This window comes from Arthrobotrys flagrans, assembly GCF_004000055.1.
Source record: "Arthrobotrys flagrans strain CBS H-5679 chromosome Unknown unitig_0, whole genome shotgun sequence".
In the NCBI taxonomy this organism is placed as follows: Eukaryota; Fungi; Ascomycota; class Orbiliomycetes; order Orbiliales; family Orbiliaceae; genus Arthrobotrys; species Arthrobotrys flagrans.
The window spans coordinates 651,984-672,796 of record NW_027137550.1 but is presented as its reverse complement, the minus strand read 5'-3'; the positions used below and the strand labels follow the sequence as shown (position 1 = coordinate 672,796).

General features: G+C 45.9%; 9 protein-coding genes across 9 annotated transcripts; 7 read left to right on the top strand and 2 right to left on the bottom strand.

Annotated features, from left to right (window-relative positions):
• Nucleotides 1-1,219: 1,219 nt before the first annotated feature.
• Nucleotides 1,220-1,984, top strand: DFL_003307 (uncharacterized protein; the record flags this gene model as incomplete). The annotated part of the gene is made up of 5 exons (XM_067632226.1): nucleotides 1,220-1,262; nucleotides 1,350-1,441; nucleotides 1,513-1,714; nucleotides 1,795-1,867; nucleotides 1,939-1,984. 5 exons carry the CDS (start codon nucleotides 1,220-1,222, stop codon nucleotides 1,982-1,984), a joined length of 456 nt encoding a protein of 151 aa, XP_067490515.1.
• A 4,110-nt stretch (nucleotides 1,985-6,094) lies between these two features.
• DFL_003306 (uncharacterized protein) lies at nucleotides 6,095-8,344 on the top strand (the record flags this gene model as incomplete). The annotated part of the gene is made up of 6 exons (XM_067632225.1): nucleotides 6,095-6,577; nucleotides 6,690-6,973; nucleotides 7,100-7,268; nucleotides 7,337-7,451; nucleotides 7,532-7,948; nucleotides 8,034-8,344. 6 exons carry the CDS (start codon nucleotides 6,095-6,097, stop codon nucleotides 8,342-8,344), a joined length of 1,779 nt encoding a protein of 592 aa, XP_067490514.1.
• A 756-nt stretch (nucleotides 8,345-9,100) lies between these two features.
• Nucleotides 9,101-9,502, top strand: DFL_003305 (uncharacterized protein; the record flags this gene model as incomplete). Its single annotated transcript, XM_067632224.1, has 2 exons — nucleotides 9,101-9,349; nucleotides 9,401-9,502. 2 exons carry the CDS (start codon nucleotides 9,101-9,103, stop codon nucleotides 9,500-9,502), a joined length of 351 nt encoding a protein of 116 aa, XP_067490513.1.
• Nucleotides 9,503-9,971: 469 nt separating this feature from the next.
• Nucleotides 9,972-11,019, bottom strand: DFL_003304 (uncharacterized protein; the record flags this gene model as incomplete). The annotated part of the gene is made up of 3 exons (XM_067632223.1): nucleotides 9,972-10,036; nucleotides 10,106-10,689; nucleotides 10,823-11,019. The coding sequence occupies 3 exons, from the start codon at nucleotides 11,017-11,019 to the stop codon at nucleotides 9,972-9,974; spliced, it is 846 nt and encodes a 281-aa protein (XP_067490512.1).
• Nucleotides 11,020-11,736: 717 nt separating this feature from the next.
• Nucleotides 11,737-12,648, top strand: DFL_003303 (uncharacterized protein; the record flags this gene model as incomplete). Its single annotated transcript, XM_067632222.1, has 6 exons — nucleotides 11,737-11,739; nucleotides 11,812-11,856; nucleotides 12,057-12,062; nucleotides 12,144-12,215; nucleotides 12,271-12,366; nucleotides 12,439-12,648. 6 exons carry the CDS (start codon nucleotides 11,737-11,739, stop codon nucleotides 12,646-12,648), a joined length of 432 nt encoding a protein of 143 aa, XP_067490511.1.
• A 614-nt stretch (nucleotides 12,649-13,262) lies between these two features.
• On the top strand, nucleotides 13,263-15,236 carry DFL_003302 (uncharacterized protein; the record flags this gene model as incomplete). The annotated part of the gene is made up of 1 exon (XM_067632221.1): nucleotides 13,263-15,236. The coding sequence occupies one exon, from the start codon at nucleotides 13,263-13,265 to the stop codon at nucleotides 15,234-15,236; it is 1,974 nt and encodes a 657-aa protein (XP_067490510.1).
• A 274-nt stretch (nucleotides 15,237-15,510) lies between these two features.
• DFL_003301 (uncharacterized protein) lies at nucleotides 15,511-16,164 on the bottom strand (the record flags this gene model as incomplete). Its single annotated transcript, XM_067632220.1, has 2 exons — nucleotides 15,511-16,019; nucleotides 16,092-16,164. 2 exons carry the CDS (start codon nucleotides 16,162-16,164, stop codon nucleotides 15,511-15,513), a joined length of 582 nt encoding a protein of 193 aa, XP_067490509.1.
• A 337-nt stretch (nucleotides 16,165-16,501) lies between these two features.
• Nucleotides 16,502-18,599, top strand: DFL_003300 (uncharacterized protein; the record flags this gene model as incomplete). Its single annotated transcript, XM_067632219.1, has 8 exons — nucleotides 16,502-16,669; nucleotides 16,749-16,764; nucleotides 16,908-17,057; nucleotides 17,127-17,255; nucleotides 17,317-17,822; nucleotides 17,881-18,203; nucleotides 18,264-18,486; nucleotides 18,543-18,599. The coding sequence occupies 8 exons, from the start codon at nucleotides 16,502-16,504 to the stop codon at nucleotides 18,597-18,599; spliced, it is 1,572 nt and encodes a 523-aa protein (XP_067490508.1).
• Nucleotides 18,600-18,628: 29 nt separating this feature from the next.
• DFL_003299 (uncharacterized protein) lies at nucleotides 18,629-19,691 on the top strand (the record flags this gene model as incomplete). Its single annotated transcript, XM_067632216.1, has 3 exons — nucleotides 18,629-18,866; nucleotides 18,926-19,033; nucleotides 19,096-19,691. The coding sequence occupies 3 exons, from the start codon at nucleotides 18,629-18,631 to the stop codon at nucleotides 19,689-19,691; spliced, it is 942 nt and encodes a 313-aa protein (XP_067490507.1).
• Nucleotides 19,692-20,813: the final 1,122 nt, after the last annotated feature.

The following is a 20,813-nucleotide window of genomic DNA, read 5'->3' as shown; positions in this document are numbered from 1 at the left end:
TAGACGTTATGTATCAGATACAGCCACCAGGCGAAAAATGTTGGAGGGCGGTCCATGTCCGAAGCCAGCATCACCCTTGTTGGGACCGGTGCTTGAGAAGCGCTAAATGTTGCCTGACCCATCCGCCAGAATCGGGTGTGCAGAAAGATGTACATGCAAGAGAACCAGATTCTGGAGAAGTGTCTACGGACGATGGATCTGAAGGGAAGTACCGGAAGCTATGATATCGATCGACCAGAATCTGACCATGTCTGGCCACCACATATCCCAATTTATCCATGCCACCCATCCAGGGCGCTGTGCGGACAGACCCTTCCCTTTATTGTAATATATTATTTGTTTTTTCTTCGTTTTTTGTCTTTTCGAAGAGGTTGCTGCAGGACTAGTTTTAGAATAGAATTGGGACCATTCCTCTGAATTCTCCATGCAGCTAGCATCCATCGAGGAGGGTCGCCTAGAGAGACAGCAGGTGTGTGGTTCGGAGACAGGCCAGAGCCAGAACCAGCCCAAAACACCCCCAACAGCGGGCGAGACTGGCTCAGACCAAATGTAGAGGACTAGCCCACCCCGGCTGGCACTCGGACTGGGCAGAACAGAATAAAACCGGTGCGCCGTCCACTGTCTGTCTGAGTTCCTTCTTCTTCTTTCCCACAGTCGCATTGCCGTAGTATCTTTGTTGTTAGAAGGTTAATCCCAGTCCACTCACAGTTGCCCCTTTACGTTTTACCGTCCACCCTTCGTCTCAAAACCTCCGTGCCATCCCCCGACACACACTATCCCAACCACCTTTTTTATCTCTCTCATCTCTCTGTCTCTATCTTCCTATCTTCGCCCCTCATCGACATAATTATTACACATCCTTGAGTCTCAAATCATCAACATCATCAGTTGTCGTTATATCATCAGCTTCATCATCTCATCTTTGATATCAACACAAGACTCGAAAACACAACAAAAACAATAACAACACAACACACAACACACAACCTCCTCCCCTTTCTAAAGCCGTCGCATAATCAAATCCAATCTCCTTTCACTTTCTCCAAGTGAACTCTCCTGCCCAAACCTTCAACCACACCATCTCTCCCTCATCTCCTTCTAACCCCACCTCCTCATCCCCAGACTCTCTTTCTGATACACCTGTCCTTGCATCCTGTCTACCGACAATATTTTCCGTAACATTCCTATAAAACAACAAATACACATAAAATCTTTCATCATGTCGTACGCCTACGCTTCCTTCCATGCTCAGACACGAACATGTAAGCATATTCCATCCCTTCTCGGGATAAAACTCGGTGATATCCGAGTTTTTTTTTTTTTTACAAAAACCTAACAGAGTCCATTAGTACTCAACGCTCGTTTCCGTTACGAAGCGGCGAGGTCCTTCGACTTGGACGATGATCTAGAATTCTGCCCGGCGCTGTTATCGGAAGAAGAGGTATGTCCAACAAAGACCAGAGAGACCAAGCTCTCGGCTTCGCTAGGGACCCTTCGCTAACTGTCCCTCAGCTGCAATCCGTTCACTCCGGATCTGATCGCTCGTCATTATCGAGCGGATCTCCAAATAGCTCTCCGTTACAGCATCAGATTCAACCATCTTCCGCTTCATCCTCCTACTCCTTCTCATCCCACTCTTCCTTCGGCGGTCCCATCAACTACCATCATCACCATCACCAGCAGCAGAAGTCTCAACAGTCTTCTCAGAGGATCCGTAATGCCATCCCCATCGTTAACCCCAATACTGGCATGCGTGTTTCCAGCCCACCAAACATGATCCCTCACCCCACACAGCGACCTCATCATCACACCAACTCCTCCCGCCGATGGTAGTTGGTGCTCACGTCATCATTCTAAACCTCGCATTGTAAATTTCAACATACATCCTTTTGTTTCACGCTTTCTGGGTTTTTCATAATTGGGAGTTCTGCTTTCTAGTTCTTCTTCCTTTGTTTTACTCGGGCACCGGATGAAATGGCTTTAACGGAACATTATACTATACAACAACCCCTCGTTGACAAAAAAAACATCGATATCCTTTTGGTTGGCTTCGCTCTGCCGTTTGACGATTACATACCCTACTACTAATACACTTTTACTCGACCTTTCTCGACTTCCCGACGACCTTCGACCATGTATACATATGAGATCAGGGACAAGTACCACACCTACCTTCGTCTCCCTCTTCACATTTACATATCATAACCTCTACCCCTGTTGCTTGTCTGATTTTGAGAGCATCAAGGTGACGTGGAAATGAAATTTTGGAAACTAGCGTTTGGGTGCCTCTTTTTTCCCCCTTTACTCTTGTTTTTCCTTCAGCTACCCTAAAAAAAAAATGCCGGCGAAATAGATCGAGTTTGACATCTCCTATGTTTTGTTTCCGGAGTTTCTTCTATTCAACCGTCTCACCCACCAAAGAAAAACTACACCTTTTACTTCGTTTCCGCTGCTGTATTAACGCGATACCTTATTATCTTTTTTGTGTACAAAGCTTTTTCTTGCGACATTGGTCTGGGTGTTTGCGTTTATACGTTGGGCGGTTGAGATCAGACGGGCGGGCAAAGGTGTTTTACAGCAGTTTTCCTTTTTATATCGTTCCAAGGGAGTATTCGAAAGATTGAAAGAAAAAACCACCAGAGCACTTGCTTATTCATTTGGGTCATTTTTGTTCATTTGCCATCTACGGGGACTTGTTAATTCTATGCCTTTCTGTACATCTTCTTACCTCTTTTTTTCCTTTTTTCTTTTACCGTTTTTTCTATATCTTTTGGGTGTACCGTTGGAAATTAAGGGTTTCCGTTAGCGGGTGTCATATGGTTTTTTTGAACTGGTTTGGCCGGCCTCTTGATCGTTGCTTGTACTTCTTGAAAAACACTGGAAATCTGGATGGTTATCTTTTTTTTATCTTTTACACTTACTCTATTATTACTACTATTACCACTACCTTATTTTTCTTTGTTTTTGTCGCTCCAAAAGAAATGGGATTGAAGAGGAGAATTGCTTCGGCGCTCCCCAATTTGCATCTTATCAAAAAAACCATCTCCATGATTCTGGGGACCATCGTAGTTGTCATGTATGCCTAGGGCCCCAGGAATCCGGACATCCTAGACCTAGGAACTTCCTAGGGTGGTGGGCTTTGGAGGATTCATCCCAGGCCCACCCCGGATGAAGGATCAACTGAGCTTATTTCCACCTCACACCTTCACCAGCTGCTTTAGCTCTAGCTACTTCGTAGCTTCTGTGTTTTCAACTCTCGAGAATGGGAAGGTCTTACACCATTGACCAATAACTTCATCACAAAAGCTCTAGGTTCAAGGAGTGAAACATGTTGGGGCAACGGGTCATGCGTTTATTGGGTGTAAGCGCGAGGATAGGTCGTTTTCAATTTTGGCGATATGGTAATAGTAATGAATTGGGTGATAAATGTGAATTCAACCGGCATATAGATGAAATGTACAAATTTTTTTTTGTTTTTCTTTCCGAGGTTGTGCGTGATGGGTTTTAGGTAGGCCCTTTTTGTTGACTTTTAGGACCTTTGCATTGGAAGCATGGTTATATGGTGATGGTCATTTTCGAGCTTTTCGAGCTTTTGGATCTTCACACGATTGAATCAGATCAACTAGCCACGAACTATGAGCTGGTTCGGTAGACAAGAAGAGCTAGGATCCAGGATTGGGATTTCCCGAGGAGATAGGCTTTCGTTGGTGGAGTGACCGTTCCGTGATAACATACCACATCGACAAGCTTGAACAAAAAAAAACCGTTTAAAATTTTTACAAGTTTTTTTTTCGTCCGAACCGAACGGGTTTCTCGGATAAAAGAGAGATAGATCATCAGGTCGGGTTTAAATTTTGGAGGAAATAAAGGCGAGCTCTGTTCGCGATCTTGTAGGGCCGGGTTAAGGTGGTTGTATAAGATCACATCACAACATCATATGTCGAGTACATAACATACACACCAAACCTTTTCATGAATGCTTGGTATTCGGGTTCGAACCTTGGGAAAGGGAAGGGGAAATGGCGTGCATCCTTCGAGAAAACCCACAAAGACAAGAACGGGATAAGTAATGCTCAAGTTTAGGTATAAAACAACTATCCTCAGACCCTTAGTTTGACAAACACCAACCGCTGTCACAAAATCAGACAGACACATGTTACAAATGCGCATAGAACCCGCTCATTCCAGAAGAGTAAAAAAGGCCATCGAGAAACAGAATGATGATTTCCCCTTAAACACTTCCCTTTCTTAACTCTTAGAAGAAAAGAGGGGAAAGTGAGTAATCAGGGGTAAACCCGTCGACGGCTAACCCGTCTATCCCCAGCAAGTCAAGACGATAAAACGGTCGTTGTTGTCGGATTTTGGTTTGTCGATGCGAAAGCAAAAACAAACAGTATTATCTGTTAGTCGGGAAAGTAAATTTAGACAACGAGAGCTTGGTTAGCGGTTTAGGGATGCGGTAGGCGCTAGAGAGGGGCTGTTTAAAGGGTGGTAAGACATCATTTTTTTGTTCTTTTCTTTTTTTCTTATTTCTTTTTTCTTATCAGGGCTGGTAGAACTTCAAAGCCTGGAGGGATGTGAGGTTTGCTTCTTTTTATTTCAAGGTTACCGGGAATCCCGTTTATGGACGGGATCATGTGCGGCGGTTATGTTGGGTTGGGGAATTTGTTGGACTCTTTTCTTCCCTTTCTGGGGAGCGCATGAGCGCATAGAGAGGAATTTTGAGACGTTGAGCTCCATGTCTTTGAATTTTGAACGCGTTACTTTTTATCTGATTGTGGATCCCATGATCTGATATTTGTGACCTTTGGCAGCTGAGGTTCGAGGAAGGCGAGACATTTTGATGTTAACTAACGTAGGGATGGGTCTTTATAGTTCGCTTTGAGATGGTGAAGCTGGGTGTTTCAGAGGGTGTTGGATATTTTGCGTTGTTTGAGGTGGTTTTATGTCTTTAGATGGATTGTCTATGATAATTTACATAGGTAGGCATGATCATGATATCAATAGCTTCCTGAGTTTCGAGTTTTACGGATCCTTGAAGTCGAGGAGCTACATCCTCCACGATGTATAGGTTTTAGGACCGAGTACCTTGTGGGAAACGCCTGTGCATAAAATGCAACTGCTTAACGCCTAGGAGTTCCTAAAAGTCACTTCTCCAAAGTGGAAAAAAAAAAAAGAATTTGAAAAATATGATATTCATTAATCCTAAGTCTCCGTAGTACAGCATTGCGTACCGTACTGAGACACTCAAGGAACGTTACGAATAGTATGTATGTAGATCATTTATGCCTTCCCTCCGACTGGCTAGCCTGACGTCACAGCCTCGTGTAACGTAACGCTACGCAAAAAACTCTAAGAAGGATCCAATGAACTCAATTGCGTGCGCTTTCATACATCATACTAGTCTAGCGGCCTGGAATCGTGGCTAAATCTAGCGAACAAAAACGTGGTTTTTATTTATCGCTTGTGAATTCAAGATACCCTAGCGTACCTGTAGCGCTAGATTCCGATCGGGGCGTAAGTTTAGAAGCGGTCGACCTGAGCCCCCGTGGGGAAGTAAGGGAAAAAGCGTTTGAATCGTGGAATCGATATCCCCACCCGTAAAAAGGAGCTCGGAGGGAGGGAGGGAGGGAGGGAGAAAGAATCATTGATAAAGACAGTTCATCGTGCAGAAATATTGCATCGCGGAATCGGCATCTTTGGTGCTTGTCGGTGCGTATGCGGCACGGACGTTGATACCGGTGTATCTTCGCAAGGCTGTCGATGGCATTCGAGGCAAGGGGCATCTAGTATATAAAGTGGGGTCTCCATGTACCGATACTTGTTCAGATATGCAGTTATTCCTTTGAGCATGATGGCTGACTACAGATCAAACTCGATGGAATCTTTTCTGGATAAGATAACGCGATCGATGCGATGAGTGGGGTAACATTTGTGGTGGTTTGGCAGGCAAGGAAAATAGGGGATAAAGAGAGTGCTTTGTCCAGCCATCGACTAGGCTGTCTTGTAGGATGGTGTCTGGCTCATGAGACAACCTTACAGCTAAAATTCCCTTTCGGAATTACATATAAAGATTCAATTTTAAATACTAAAAATGTCGGAACTCAACCCCAAATCCCCAGAACTACCTTCTGCCATTGATCCTGAACCTCTCGGCGTTCCTGATGCACCTCCTCCTTATAAGGAAATAGATGCTCAAAGTGAACTCGTACCCGCCAAATCAAAACCAAACTATGAGACCGCGAAACCAGCGGCTCCTAGACCAAAGAAGAAAAGGAAGCCAAAGGCTGAAGACGAGAAAGGCCCGGAAGTTGATCCGAAAGCACAATTCTCACGGGTAAACCGAGAGCTGGAACGCACGGAAGCCCCAGAGTACCACTTGGTCATAACACGACCGGTAGTATGCGCGGACACGGCGTCAACACCAAGTGAAGAAATCGTTAGGCACAATATCAATACCTTCCTGGTACGGTTGTACAAAAAATGTGGGCATGACTATTCGCCATTAAGGTTCAGTGAGTTCAAGTTGGAACAAGGGCCCGTTGATGAAGATGGCAATGTGAAGGATGAACTTCTGGTATGTAGATTTTCGATTGCCTATATGATCTTACTCGATAAATTTGGTGTTCGTACGATCGCAGTGAGTTGGCATTGATATTCGATCGCGATATTGACGTACTCGGGGGTAGATCCGTCTGGCTCCGATAGACGAGGGAACCACGGTCACCGATCATATCGGGTCATTCGTTAAATGCTTGTTTAACACGGAGAGCCAAGATGTAGTTAGTTCCATCTCCGAGTTAAGGATACTGGGGATCAGTCCTGTCAAGGGGACTGCAATTCAAAGACAGTGGGATTTGGAACTACTCCAGGATATTGGCATTATGTGCCAATTTTTCAAGGTCGTAGAAGATCTAGGTGAACAAAAAAATCGCGCCAACAATCTTAAGAAAGAGATTGCGGACAACGAATCGTCAGTGTACCTTTCTATACAATTCCCCGTTCAAATGTTCCCCGATCGGTTTGAACGAAGTTCGAGTACTCGGGTGGCTAACTAAAGGGACAAAAACCATGATGGATTCCTTTGGGGGAGTAATAGGCGTCGAATTCTTAGTTTCGCGATTGCTTTGGGGATAGATCTTGTGGGTCGAATGTGCTGGATCCCTGAACGGCTTCTGAGGTTAGTGTTTGGTGACGGGGCGATACCCCGGGACGAAGAATGCGAGAGAGAAATCCAAAGGAGGGCCGAGGAAGTCTTGACCAACATCGTAAGTCGGTGTGCGGTATATCGGAAACTAATGTCGGGGTCTGGTATGGTAATATTCAAAACTTCTAGGCTCAAAGTAGGACAAGTCGCGAAGATATGGAGGAGTGTAAGAGAAGAGCCGCCAGGTCAATGGATGAGTGCTGCAAAGCTATTGACGCCGTTGTGGCAACCACGGACCTCATGAGTACGTTCTTGTTCTCCAAATCCCCCCCGGGCCCCTGCCTCACTAGCAAGTCTGACACTAACGACTACACGGTACCACAGCTAGGCCCTCAAGCGATCAAGAGACATATCAATTTTTGAATGCACTGACTTCTTGCATACGGTGGGCAGCCGATGCGCTTACATGCGATGTGGATATGTTGCGTGCCTTCCTCCAAGAATCCCAGGAACATAAAAAGAGACTAGAAGCTCAGCGAGCAATGTTTTTCGGTAGATTGGGCAATGTTTTGGTCGAGTCGGCCATTAGCGGAGGTATAATGATGCTTAGGGGAGACGATATAGCGGAAAGTATTAGGTACGCATATGCAAATTGGGCCGGTATGGATTGGTGGTCGATATGCAAAGCGGCCTTGCCATTCGCAGTACCAGTCCTCCGCTGGACCTTGTCTGAAATCACAACCCTCTATGCCTCCCACGAGGACTATGTGGTAAAGAAAGGGCTCGAGACTGCCCTGAACGGTATGATTGCTTCCTAACCCCCTTGATGTTCACAAACTTGACTCGCTATGGATCTTTTCGTTGGTCAATATTAATATATTTGTAGCTGCTGTTACCCTTCAAGAGGTTTGGTATGTATCGACCTGGACATACGTCTTCGTAACCCAAACGGAGGAACGCAACGGAATACGAATCTTCTCGGACGATACTGTAATGAAATTATGGAGGTTATATGGTTCTAAAGCTGAAGAGGTATCTGGCGTCGAGGACGAGGTGGAGAGGTCCGATGACGCTATAGATAGCGAGAATATACGGACTCTAGGCATGGTCCTCGAAAGAAACAAACTGCGTTTGAAAAAAAACCACGAGAAACTCAAGGCGGCTGTTGCTGAGTTCCGTACTATTCACAATGTGTGAGGTAGGTGCTCGGTTTAATGATTTTTGAAGCGGTCGGAGAGAGCTGTATAATTGTGTTTCGGTACGGATGCTGCTGGATACGTTTTCTTTCCCAGACAATAATAGAGTATATCGAGATTCACATCTTTATCCTTTTTGTTTTTTCCTGCATCTACCAGGCTAATCATTAAGACTGTCTAATCTCCTCGGTGTTGCATTTTCCGTGTTGTCCCAACATCAAATCTTACCAAAACAGGCCGACTTTTGCATCCGTTGACAGGTGCATTTTGACGTCATAACCCAGTCCAACAACATTCGGAGAGATCCATGATATCATGCTCAACAACTTTCCATTAGAAGGATTGTTAATAATGAAGTATTCCCGAGGGTATTTCTTGGCTTGTAGTGGTGTCCTTGTGAATATATTTAAGGAGCTTTCTTCATCTTTGTTTATCCAATAATCGAATTCCATTTGATATTTATATTGGAAGACATCTTGTTCGCTGCTGAGCAATTGAGAAATACGAGTACCCACTGCGTATACGGAAATCGAATCCGGCTCAAGAGGTCTTTGATGTTCTATCGATTCGGTTCATTAATTACGTCAATTGTTCCTCCGGGGGGCCACCTTTAAACCCTTTTATCCATCTACTCTACCTGCACGACCCTCCTCGACTATCTCCCATCGCCATTAAAATACCGATTGTTCTACTATTGCACAAAGTACGCACCTCCATACTCTAATCCACTGACCCCCCGTTCGGAAAATCCCTAAAAATGACAACCATCCCAACCATCTCCCGCCGTCTCCCGGCCCTCCGCACCGCCCGCGGTTCCCTCGCCTTCACAACAGCCACCAGATCCTCGGCATCCTCATCTCAAACCAGGTGCTCATACGCATCCTACTCCTCCCGTCACGAAAACGATCCGGAAAAGTTGGAAGGTCTGAAACGTGATTCTTTGAAGGAGCAGAAGGATGGGAAGGGACGGTGGAATGAGGAGTTGGCTACTGATTCTGAGGCTTTTGTAAGTCCTTCCTTATCATAGTGGTTAAATGTTGATGATTAATGGTAATAGGTTAAAGCGGAACGACTGGAGATCAAAGCCACGTGCAAGGAGATTGAGAAGTTACATTGGGGGACGAGGAAATTGCTGAAGCAGACGGGGTTGAGGGGATAAATCAATTGGAAAGCATGAAATAATGGTGTAGGGAAGGTTATCGTGACTACTCGGTGCTTCGATAAGTTTTTTCGTCGGTTGATTGTTTTTCATTCTCGAGTCTACACGGGAGAGATTGTACATTTGCACAAATGAGTTTGAAATATTAATGGGTATCAAATCGAGATGGATACGAATATCTAAAATTGAAAATGTAAACAAGAAGTGCTATGCTATCTACAGTATAAATCTTGGAACGAATCGACAGGTCTTTGATACCTATGCAAGACCAATTAAGAAAAACACCGGTATAAACAAACCCTTAATAACCCTGATGGAAAAAGCAGAAAATTATGGAACCACCGTATTAGTATTCTTTTCCCAAAACCCGGGACCGTGATACTCGCAAGCAAAAGGCCAATATACAATCGAAAGAATCAAAGAAAAATCCGAAAGTGATAGAAAAAGAAAAGAAGGGAAAGACGGGAGTCTACTTCAGCAGTGCGATCAGGAGCACTAGGACTATGATCAGTACTACTATGGTGACCATTGAGCCTATAGTGTATCGTTGTTAGTTTTTCCGATTTGTGGGGCTTGGAATTTATAGGGGTGGCTCGGTCTTACCATTATCCTTTGCTTTCCGAGCAAAAGTATCCAGCCTCTTTCTAGCCCCCGTAATCCTCCTTTGTGCCCTATCGACTCCGTCGTCTAAATCATCTAGCAGTTCGCCTTGACTATCCAACTCATCGCCAATCTGTATACTAAGCTCCCTCTGCCGTGAGATACTTTCCGATAACCTATCTAAAGTATCATCCTGTTCCTCTATTATCCGCTGATGAAGCGTAAAGACCTGTGCATTCGGCATATCTGAAGTATCCACTAGCGAATCCGAGAAACGGACTTGTTTCGACTTCCGAGTGGAAGCTGTAAGGTCTGTGCTGTTTCCCATGAGGGATTCTCTAGGGTTTGGAATGTCATCGTCGGTGTAGGACGCCAGACCTCTTGCTGTTTTATGGTGGTGATGGTCTGGATCGTCCGTGTAGGGTAGGGAATTTGGGTCTAGCCCTTTTTTGGAGGTGACGTTTGAGAGGTCAATCGTGGATGAGGATGTAGAGTCGGATTGGGAAGCGAATTGGGATGTTAGGGCGTCGTAGTGGGTGCGGAGTTTGATGAGGGTATCTTCTCGTCCTTGGAGGGATTTTGAGGATCTATAATTGGTACTGTAAGTGTTATGGTAAATTACGATATCGGTGGGGTTTTATTGGTGAAAATGGAAGGGGCGGAGAGATTTGAAATGGATTTGTGATGTTGCATCTTAAGATGTAGATAGGGGTGCCGTACAGTTCACCATCTTGCTCGAGTCTCGTCTGTTCCTGTTCGATCTGTTCGATACCTTGTCGTAAAGTCTCGAGCGACCGGGTAATATATGCATCGGCAGTATTTGGCTCGAGCTTTAAGGAGATGGCTCGAGATCTTTCGAGGAGCGAGAGTTTGATGTGGTCGGCTAGCAGCAGCAGACGGTCGGCGTTTGTCGGCATGTTTTTTTTTTTTTTGGATGACGTCGGTGGATAGCTACTTTACTTGTATGCACAGGGCCTGATGAAGATATGGGGTTCGGGAAGATGTCGTTCTTGGTCGGGAGGTGAGTGAGGGAGAGAACGAGCGATGGAGGTTGATGGGGTTTCGAGGAGGGGTGTTTGGCAGGCGGTATTTAGCCGTTTGAGGGCTTCGTCATGCGCTGTTGGACTCGTCTTATATTATGCAAACCAGACATCTCCTCAGCTTATTTCTAGTACTTCTGCACCTTCTATTTACTTGCGTCGTTCTTGCTATTTTAATATATGAGATACAAATACCTGCAACTAAATTTGTAGATTATCCGCGGTGTAGTTAAGTATATTGGTGGTTACGCCGATAACTGCGGCGCTGCGGACTAGCTGGCTTCCTGACCACACGGATCGCAGCCGATAGGATATTACCAGCATCCATCTGCATACCAATAGGAACTAGCGCCGGCGATAATAATTAGACACACACGATAGGTACTATGCTCAAGCACTTGACAACCTAAAACCCAGATAGGGTCGACTTATATATTCATCACAACCATCTTCTATCATTTCTACCCATCTTCGAAATAGCGTACACAAGCTGTGATTGATCATGTTGGATATCAAGCCGGCACCGCAAGGAACCCTAAACGAGCCCCATCCCGAAAAGATATCCTAATCTAGCTTCTGGTTCAAATAAGACACATGGTGATAGACCTTATGGCGGAGGGGAATGGAGAAATTTCTAAAGGACTCGACTGACCGAGTGTGGAAATTCAGACGCAAAATAGCTCCAAAGAGAGCGCAGCGCATCTCCGTTCCAACGTCCGATCTGCTAGGAAACGCGAGACAATCAGAACCCTAAATAAATCAATAATGCTCATAAATAGAAAATAACTTTCCGAAACCAGTCCCCAGTGAAGTTTTCTTTCTTAAACCTCGTTTCCAAACAGTATACACATACGATAGACCTAACGGCAGCAAAGCTCCGACGATATCTGCATTCACAAGGTATTAACTGCTAGACCAAGGTATTCCGATTCCAAACCCCAGGCTTCTATCACAAGTATCCGTTGAAGATCTTTAGAACAATGTACTAAAAATCTCGATAGATGAGCTCCACCAGACTCCTCCAAATGTTTCGCCAGCGCACGTTCCCAAGCGCTTCGAAGCCTCGTACCTTCGTATGTACTGTTCTATCAAAATCCTTTTTCAAAGCTAATACTTCGGATATTATAGCATACTGGGACTATGGAAAACGAACTTGGCGAAATTCGAGCCGCGGTGACCGAATGGAAATTTCTGAAGTGGGGGTTAGGTGGTCTTTTGGGAGTGGTAAGGGTTACTTTCTTTCTTTCTTTCTTTCTTTTATATAAAAAAAAACCTTTGGCTAATTTATACCGATAGTTGATGACTCATGCAATCATGGATTTTAGTTTACAAGGTCGCATGATAAAGATGGAGGAGCAAATATTAGGCCAACGTCGTGATATCGATCGCATGGGGATGCAAATAACGGGCCAACGTTCTGATATCGATGGCATGAGGGTTGGTTTGAATGAAGTCAAAAACGAAGTAAAGGGGTTTAAGAATTTGTTGATGGGGAAGGCGAAGTGAAAAATACCTAACTACCAGGAACCTATTCTGGTGGCACAAGGGAAGTGTGCACTTTGTAAGCAGATACGCTTGCAGGTGAAGGAATCCTTCCTGGAATAGTTACTAAAACGCCTGTATGGTACACTTGGTGTGTACTTTTTATTATTCTTTAAAATCTCCGCTTTCTTTGGGTGTACCTGGGTGTAATTAATGGAAATGGCAACATTCAACCCTTGGTGGGGTGATTCGCATTCGCATCGTGAATAATTGAGCTGATGGACTTCCGAATGATGGTTTGGAGGGGAACGATGGATTCGAGGCAAGTATGTTTACAAGCACTTCTTTATCGAGTAATCTTTCCCCAATCGAGCCCCGCTGTACATATGTTTGAAGTCAAGTACAAAAAAAGTGGTCTGCTGTCTGCAGCTTTTAGTGGCAGCATCTGGCATGGGTAGAAATTTTCGAACGAACCAAAAACAACTTCAACCTCACCTCTTCCTCCCTCTTTTCCCCCTCCAAAACAATACACGGGCACACTTTAGACCATCAAATGCTTCTTCGCCCGGTCAATGGTGTCGCACCGTTCCGATAACCGCGGGAGAGAGGGCTTCCTTGGCTGAGATGGATGCAGAGTTATGCTCATCGGACGACCGCTGCTTCGAAGGTGCTGCAGTCCCTCCTCGAAGCTACCTGACACACAACGACTCTCGAGCGTCAACCGCTTCAACTTTGTTATTATAGCCATTGCCCGGTACGAATACCGACAACCGGTTGGTGCGGTCTCTGGGAGTAGGATATATTCGCATTGGGGGGCCATACGGTCGTTTTCGACGGATGGGGGAGGATATCAAGATGGAGCTCGTGAACGGCATATTCTTTCGAAGCCACGTACTAGCTCTTCGGTCAAATCTAATAGAGGACCGTCGTCACCTACGGAACAAAACCTCAAGGCCGATATACCACCGGAACTTACGAAGGATCTTGCCAACTCGGTAGCCGATGACCCCGTTGACGACTTTGACGACCTCGAAGAACCCGGACCCAATTCTCGGCTTTCAAATAATCGGGACCGACAGGCCGACGAAGAATTCTTTGCTATCCTCGATAGACAGCGTAGGGAACGGGCAAGCCAAAATAAAGATAGCGTGAGGGGTGCCGGACCGTCCACGAGAACTCTCGAAGATACATCTAGGTTCCTTCTGTCCGAACTACTATCCAAAGACCCCACCGATAAACTAGGTTACAAGAAAGGAGATACGAATGCCGACAATGAATCCGACCTCGCCCTTCTTCAAAAGGCCCTCGACGTCAGCATCACCAGAATCCAAAAGAATGCCAAGCCGGGATACCATCCTCTCCCGTTTTACCTCCACCAGAACTCCAAGACCCTCGACGATGCCCTCAAAGTCGTTCTTCAAGAGAAAAAACCGGATATAGTCAACAAAGTCTGTTACAACTTACTAATCTCAGATGCCGCCCCCACAATCAAAACCTTCAACATCCTTCTCCGCCGGTTCACAAAACTTCGTATGACCGCCTTGGCCCGTGTGATCCTTTCGACCCTCTTCGCGATTGGCTTCGAACCGAATGCCTACACGTACTCCGCAATACTACAATACCTCACCGTCACTCAAAACTACGAAGCCTTCAACCGAGCCGTTCAAATCATGCGCGACACATTCCTAGACTTCAAAAACCCCGTCCTCGGAGCAGCCGAACTCAACGGCTGGTCAAAACTTGGCAATTTCATGGGTATGCGTCGAAGATTGAGATTGTTACAGGAAGAAGGTCTACAAGATGATATATACGTCCTTGCTATCGAACTAAGGTACTTTGCAAAACGACACATGTGGGAAGGGGGATTACCGGCTTTGATGTTATTGTTGAAGAAAGATGCGCAGGATATCGATCATAGGGCTTTGTTTTGGGCTTTCAAGTTGTGTGTTAATTGTCACCAACATGAGTTTGCGGATCGATTGAAGGCTGTGGCGCAGGAGAAGCGCTGGCCGGTCGAAGCTTTGTGGACGAGACCGGCGAGGACCCGTGGGTTGCCGTATGGGTATAAGGGCAAGGAGTCGGGTCAGCGTGTACCGAAGGGGACGGATCCACCGCAGTGGACGGAGCTGTGGAATCCTGGAGTGAAGAGTAAGGAACCATGGGAGTTGCAAAAACCGAATATTAGGTCTATGGCGAGGGTACCGGACGTTTGGAGGGAGTATAGCTCGGCTTTTTGGGAGAAGGCGAACGGGAAGGATGGAGGTGTGGATATGAAAAAGTGGAAGGGGGTTGTTTTGGAAGATATGGGAGGTTTGTCGATACAAGATGTTGAAGTTAAAGGAACGGATGCAAAACATCAAGGAGCGACTGTTCTGGAGGATGAGCCATCCAAGCTCGACGAGCGCAGGTCTTCTACTCGGAACACGAAAGGGGAGAGTCGTAACGAAAGTCAGGAATCAGGGAAAACTGTTGCAAAGACCGGCGGCGTCTTGGAGAAAATGCCGAAAAGGGTGTTCAAAGCGCTTGAAGAAGAAAACGTCTGGAAGTCGCTTCTCAAGAAGAGGAGGCGCGAGCTACTTCGGCCTGAAACTCGAGGCCCGAAGCCGCGATAGCAAGGAAAGTACGGTATGCATTGTATATAAAAAATAACGTCATTTTGTACATATTTTATCGAGGAGCCATGAAGCAACTCCTTAATTTGGAGCATCGGATAGAGGTCTAAATATATCTAATCATAGAGGAGTACGTTTCGTTTTTGTCTAAACCATATCGTCTGATAAAAAGCGCCAGTCCATACATGCATGCGTGGGTATCATAAGAACATCGTGATTACAAAGTGTAAAGAAGAACAGTAGTGGTGGTTCGTGAGGATATTTTGAAAACCTCTTACTGCATCGTCAAGTCCCCATCGTGATCTCGAGACGGCTTCCTGCCTTTTTTCGTCCCTGATCCACTGGGCTGGGAGAGATGTAGGTCCTTGAGCCGTGTAGTTTCACTACTAGGAGAACCACCATCAGACCCATCCTCCTCCCCCTCTCTGCTATTCGCAATAGCATCCTTGACACTCGCACCCCCCTTCGATGTCCCTCCACCGGCACCGTTCTTCTTACCCCCCACGATAACCCCCGTCTGCTTCAGAATAGCCTTCCCAAACGGCACAGTCCTAGGAATAACATCCGCCAAAAACTCCAAATTATCGATCCTAGCAACCGCATTGGCCAGATCCTTATATTGAATATTTTTTCTTGGTTTTTTCTCGACTTTTGTCATCTTGTGGGCTTGTTCGGATATATGCCAGATGAACTCTTCGGCTGCGATGGAGATTAGGAATGCGGCGGCCGGGGTGCAGGCGTCGATGTCGTCGTCGAGTTTTATGATTTTACGGACGCGGGCGACTGGGTCGTAGGAATAGTGTTAGCTGGCGGGGGTTTAGTTTGAGGGGGGTGGATTGGGAGGCGCGAGCTTACGCGGGAGGTAGGATGTGCCGTCCCAGTCTTCTCTCTTGCGTTTGGGAGGGATTGCGTTTGTATTGTATGGCATTGTTATGGATGTGATAGATTGTATATGTATAATAGTATTGATTCCTATTGAAGCTGTAGATGGTATACGTTGATTCGATTGATCAGGTCTCGAGATGATGCTGTCCGTCACGTTCTGTTCGGTTGGCGTCGTTAAAGCAGGGCATCTGAACAGGTACCAGAACAAGGCTTACGCAAAAGCTAAGAGACCAGCTTGACGAAACCGGCGCAACCAACTGAAACTCAACGGCCTCAACATCCCTTCGTTTCCTCTCCGTCGGTTCGAAAAACCACAGAAAAATACCCAAGGGCTTCCCGCGGATGAATGCTGCAGCTTAAATAGGTGGTCCTGACGACATATGCCGGACCCTTCCCCGCGGCCGCCGCTACGGCGCAGTTCCCTGGGGTCTCGCTCTTCTCGACTGTCTCTCGCGATATCGGCTGTGGAAGCTGGAAGGCATTCTCATGATTCGAGGGATGGCAGGCGCGAGCATATACAGGAGATTGAAGAGATTAAACGATATGAGGTATGATATTCTGTTCTATTATCTTGATGTCTTTGTTGGGGATTTCGGTATAGCTAACTGGTGATGATACAATGTGTAGGACTTCACTACCATAGGTACTCCCACGGTCCTCCCGCTCCGTCGCACATACTCTACCCCCCCACCTTTTATTTGTTTTTTGGTATCTCTTCTCGATCATAAAAAGGAGCTGCTGGCAAAAAGTTGCTTAAGTAATTCTAAATCTCTAGCAAATACATAGACTGGGTCCAAGACGCCGCAAAAGGACAACTACAACGCCGATTACAACAACGGAGTTCCGGGAACTTTATATCCGGTAGAGTCGGTTGGAGAAGAAGGATATGGGAATCTTATGAAGCTGGACAGGCATGGATTGTGGTCAGTTTGGTTGGTTAGTCTCTTTTCCTATTGTCGTTTGAGTGGGAGGGTAGGAGTCTTGGGGCTGATGGAATGGGGGTAGGTGCTTGTATTGGCTTGAATGCGGCGTTTTTGAGTATTGTGACGGAATGGCTGTCGGATATTAAACTTGGGCATTGCCGGACGGCGTTTTACCTTAACGAAAAGTTCTGCTGTTGGGGAGAGGCTGAAGGTCTGCAATACACCTGTGTCCTTGGTGGAATGCATTCCTCTTGAGCTAATTTATCATATAGGCTGCGAAAACTGGATACCGCACAGCTACTTCAGCGGCATAAACTACATAATTTATATTCTATTCTCCACTTTATTCGCCTTAATCAGCGCCACCCTCGTCCGCTCCTTCGCACCATACGCCGCTGGCTCCGGTATCTCAGAGATAAAATGTATTATCGCAGGTTTCGTCATGAAGGGTTTCCTAGGCTTCTGGACGCTTCTTATCAAATCCATCGCTTTACCGTTAACGATAGGTTCCGGGTTAAGCGTTGGGAAGGAAGGCCCTAGCGTACATTATGCGGTATGCACGGGGAATGTGATTAGTCGTTTTTTTCAAAAGTATAAGAGAAGTGCATCGAAGACGAGGGAGATTCTGTCGGCTTGTGCGGCTGCTGGAGTGGCGGTTGCGTTCGGTAGTCCGATCGGTGGGGTGCTGTTTTCGTTGGAGGAGATGTCGTCGAAGTTTCCGTTGAAGACTATGTGGAGGAGTTACTTTTGTGCTTTGGTGGCTACGGCGACGTTGGCGGTATGTGATAATATTCCCGGGTTTTTTAAAGGTAGAGACTAACGGGTGGTCGTAATAGGCGATGAACCCTTTCCGAACAGGACAGTTGGTCATGTTCCAGGTCCATTATGACCGTGACTGGCATTTTTTTGAGATTGTCTTTTATATCATCATTGGTATCTTTGGTGGACTATACGGTGCCTTTGTGATAAAGTGGAATTTGAGAGCTCAGGCGTTCCGAAAGAGGTTTTTGACGTCTTATGCGGTTGCCGAAGCTACCTTTTTAGCTGCAGCTACGGCGTTGATATGCTATCCGAACCACTTTTTGAGGATAGATATGACAGAGAGCATGGAGATTCTGTTTAGGGAGTGCGAAGGGACGGATTATAATCATCTTTGCGAGTATGTTTATCCCTCCCCTCTCAATATCCCAGCATACCAATGATAACTTTTGGGAAATAGCCCGGACTACCGCTGGCGGAATATTTTATCGTTAATAATGGCGACGGTACTACGTCTGTTCTTGGTCATCGTTTCATACGGCTGTAAGGTTCCTGCGGGTATTTTCGTACCTTCCATGGCGATTGGTGCATCTTTTGGACGAACGCTTGGAATATTAGTACAAGCGCTCTTCGAAGCGTATCCCACATCAAATTTCTTTTCTAGCTGTGCGCCTGATGTTCCTGTAAGACCCCCTTATATCCCCAAACCTACCGGTTCAACAGTTGCTGATAAATATAGTGTATAACCCCGGCACCTACGCCTTCCTCGGTGCCGCCGCCGCCCTCAGCGGGATAATGCACCTGACCGTCTCCGTCGTGGTCATAATGTTCGAACTAACGGGCGCGTTAACCTACATCCTCCCCACCATGATCGTAGTCGGAGTTACCAAGATTGTTAGCAACAATTTTGGAAAAGGCGGGATCGCGGATCGGATGATTTGGTTCAATGGGTTTCCGTTTTTGGATAATAAGGAGGAACATAGTTTTGGGATTCCTGTGTCGCAGGTTATGAGTGAGCGGGTGTCGGTTATTCCGGCAACGGGGATGGGGTTGAATGAACTTGGTAAGATTTTGGGGAGAAAGGGGTGTTTAGGAGGGGTTCTTTGGCTGACGCTTGGGTAGAACATTTATTGAAAGATCATGATTATCGTGGGTTCCCGGTTGTTCAGGATAGATCTTCGAATCTTTTGATCGGATATATCGGTAGAACGGAATTAAAATACGCAATAGGTCTGCTTTCCCCCCCTTCTTTAACAACATTTAACATCACAATCTAACCCATAATCATCTAGACCGCGCTAGAAAAGAAAGAGCCCTATCCCAAAACACCCGTTGCTTCTTCACCATCCCCACAAACCCCACCTCCCCGACCCTTTCCCCAATAACAGACCAACCCCCACCACCCCTCGCCTCCTCCTCTTCTTCCTCAAACAGCATAGACTTCAGCCGCTTCATCGATGGAACGCCCATAACCGTCCACCCCCGCATGGCACTAGAAACCGTAATGCAGATATTCAAAAAACTCGGACCGAGGGTGATTCTTGTAGAACAAAGAGGGAGACTGTGTGGACTTGTGACGCCGAAGGATTTATTGAAGTATCAGTTTAAAGTTGAGAATAGAGAGAATCCGAGGGATGATACGGGGGAGACGGAGATGCAGGACAAAGTGTGGGCGTGGATTGTGGGTGTGGGGGAGTGGGTATCGGTTAGGGTTAAAGGGTTGAAAGTTGTGAGTGTTTTTGGGAGGAGGGATGGTGGTGGGGAGAGGGGGAGGGGGAGGGAAGGACGGGGGTATGAGTATTCGGAGTTGAACGATGGGGTGGAGTTGGAGGGGGAGGTTGATGATGACGGGGATTTGGGGTCGCCGAGGCAGGAGAGGATGAGGTGATGGGGGGTTTCTTTTTGTAGGCTAATTTAGGTGCTTAGGTTAGATGTTGTTTTTTGCAATTGCTGCGATATGGCCTGGGTGTTTAAGGTCTTTATTGCAATCGGTTTTAGTTTGAAGTAGTAATTCCCATTTTGTACGAATACGTAAATTTACGTGGGTGTTATGAACGTTAATACGATCTGTTTACCGGTGTACTGTATATGTCTTGAATATAAGTACTTAGTATTCCTAAAAGGCATCTCTTGGATATTTCGGCAAGGGTTATACGAGTGAGGTTTATATTAAGTATACAAGTTGAGTTGCATTGAGAAGCTTTTCCAACGACGAGACGAGCTAGGGTATCTATGGTTAGGGGATTACTATTTCAGTCCCTGTGTTCCACTACTCCCCCTCCCCTATTACAATCGTTAGTTTATCTTATCAGCTCCCACGAATCTATAAACATATAGTCACGTATACACCTGAGTTTGCAGGTTCATTTACAGGCGTATCGGCGTGTATTCTATAAACTAGTTTAAATTTCGGCCTCTTAGATGTGTATATTTTGTCATAACGACGGGGTCGAAATATACTAGTCTAACGTTCGTACAGCTAGCTCCTATAGACTTGGTTGATCATACGCGATACGTCGAAACGTAGCTCGGCTACTTTTTAGTAATATGTCTTAACAAGTTTATGTGGGTAAGAAGGGGAATAGCTAAGTTGTAACAAGGAGGTTGATCAAGGAGATCGTATCATGTCTTGTAGAATTCCAATTCGTTGATTCCTTCGCCATTTCTTCGTGATAATCATGCAAAACAGGCACAACTAATCAAGTATACTAGAAACCAACGTGACCACCTCGTGGAGTTCGGGTACGAGACCAAAACTAACTAGGTTTCGTAATCGATAAGCGGATAGAAACATAACTATAGAGATGAGATTTAAGCTTATCGTGAAGAGCCCAGGGGCTGGGTACGAGACCACCCAGGGGCCAGAATGGTTACCACATTGATTATGTCCTCCTGGGATATCATTGATTGCAATATGTAGGTAAGATAGGCATCTGCATCAGATAATTGATTACCTTTTTTTTGCTTCCATAAGTACATTTGTTAATGCCACAGAGATATCCTGAAGGAA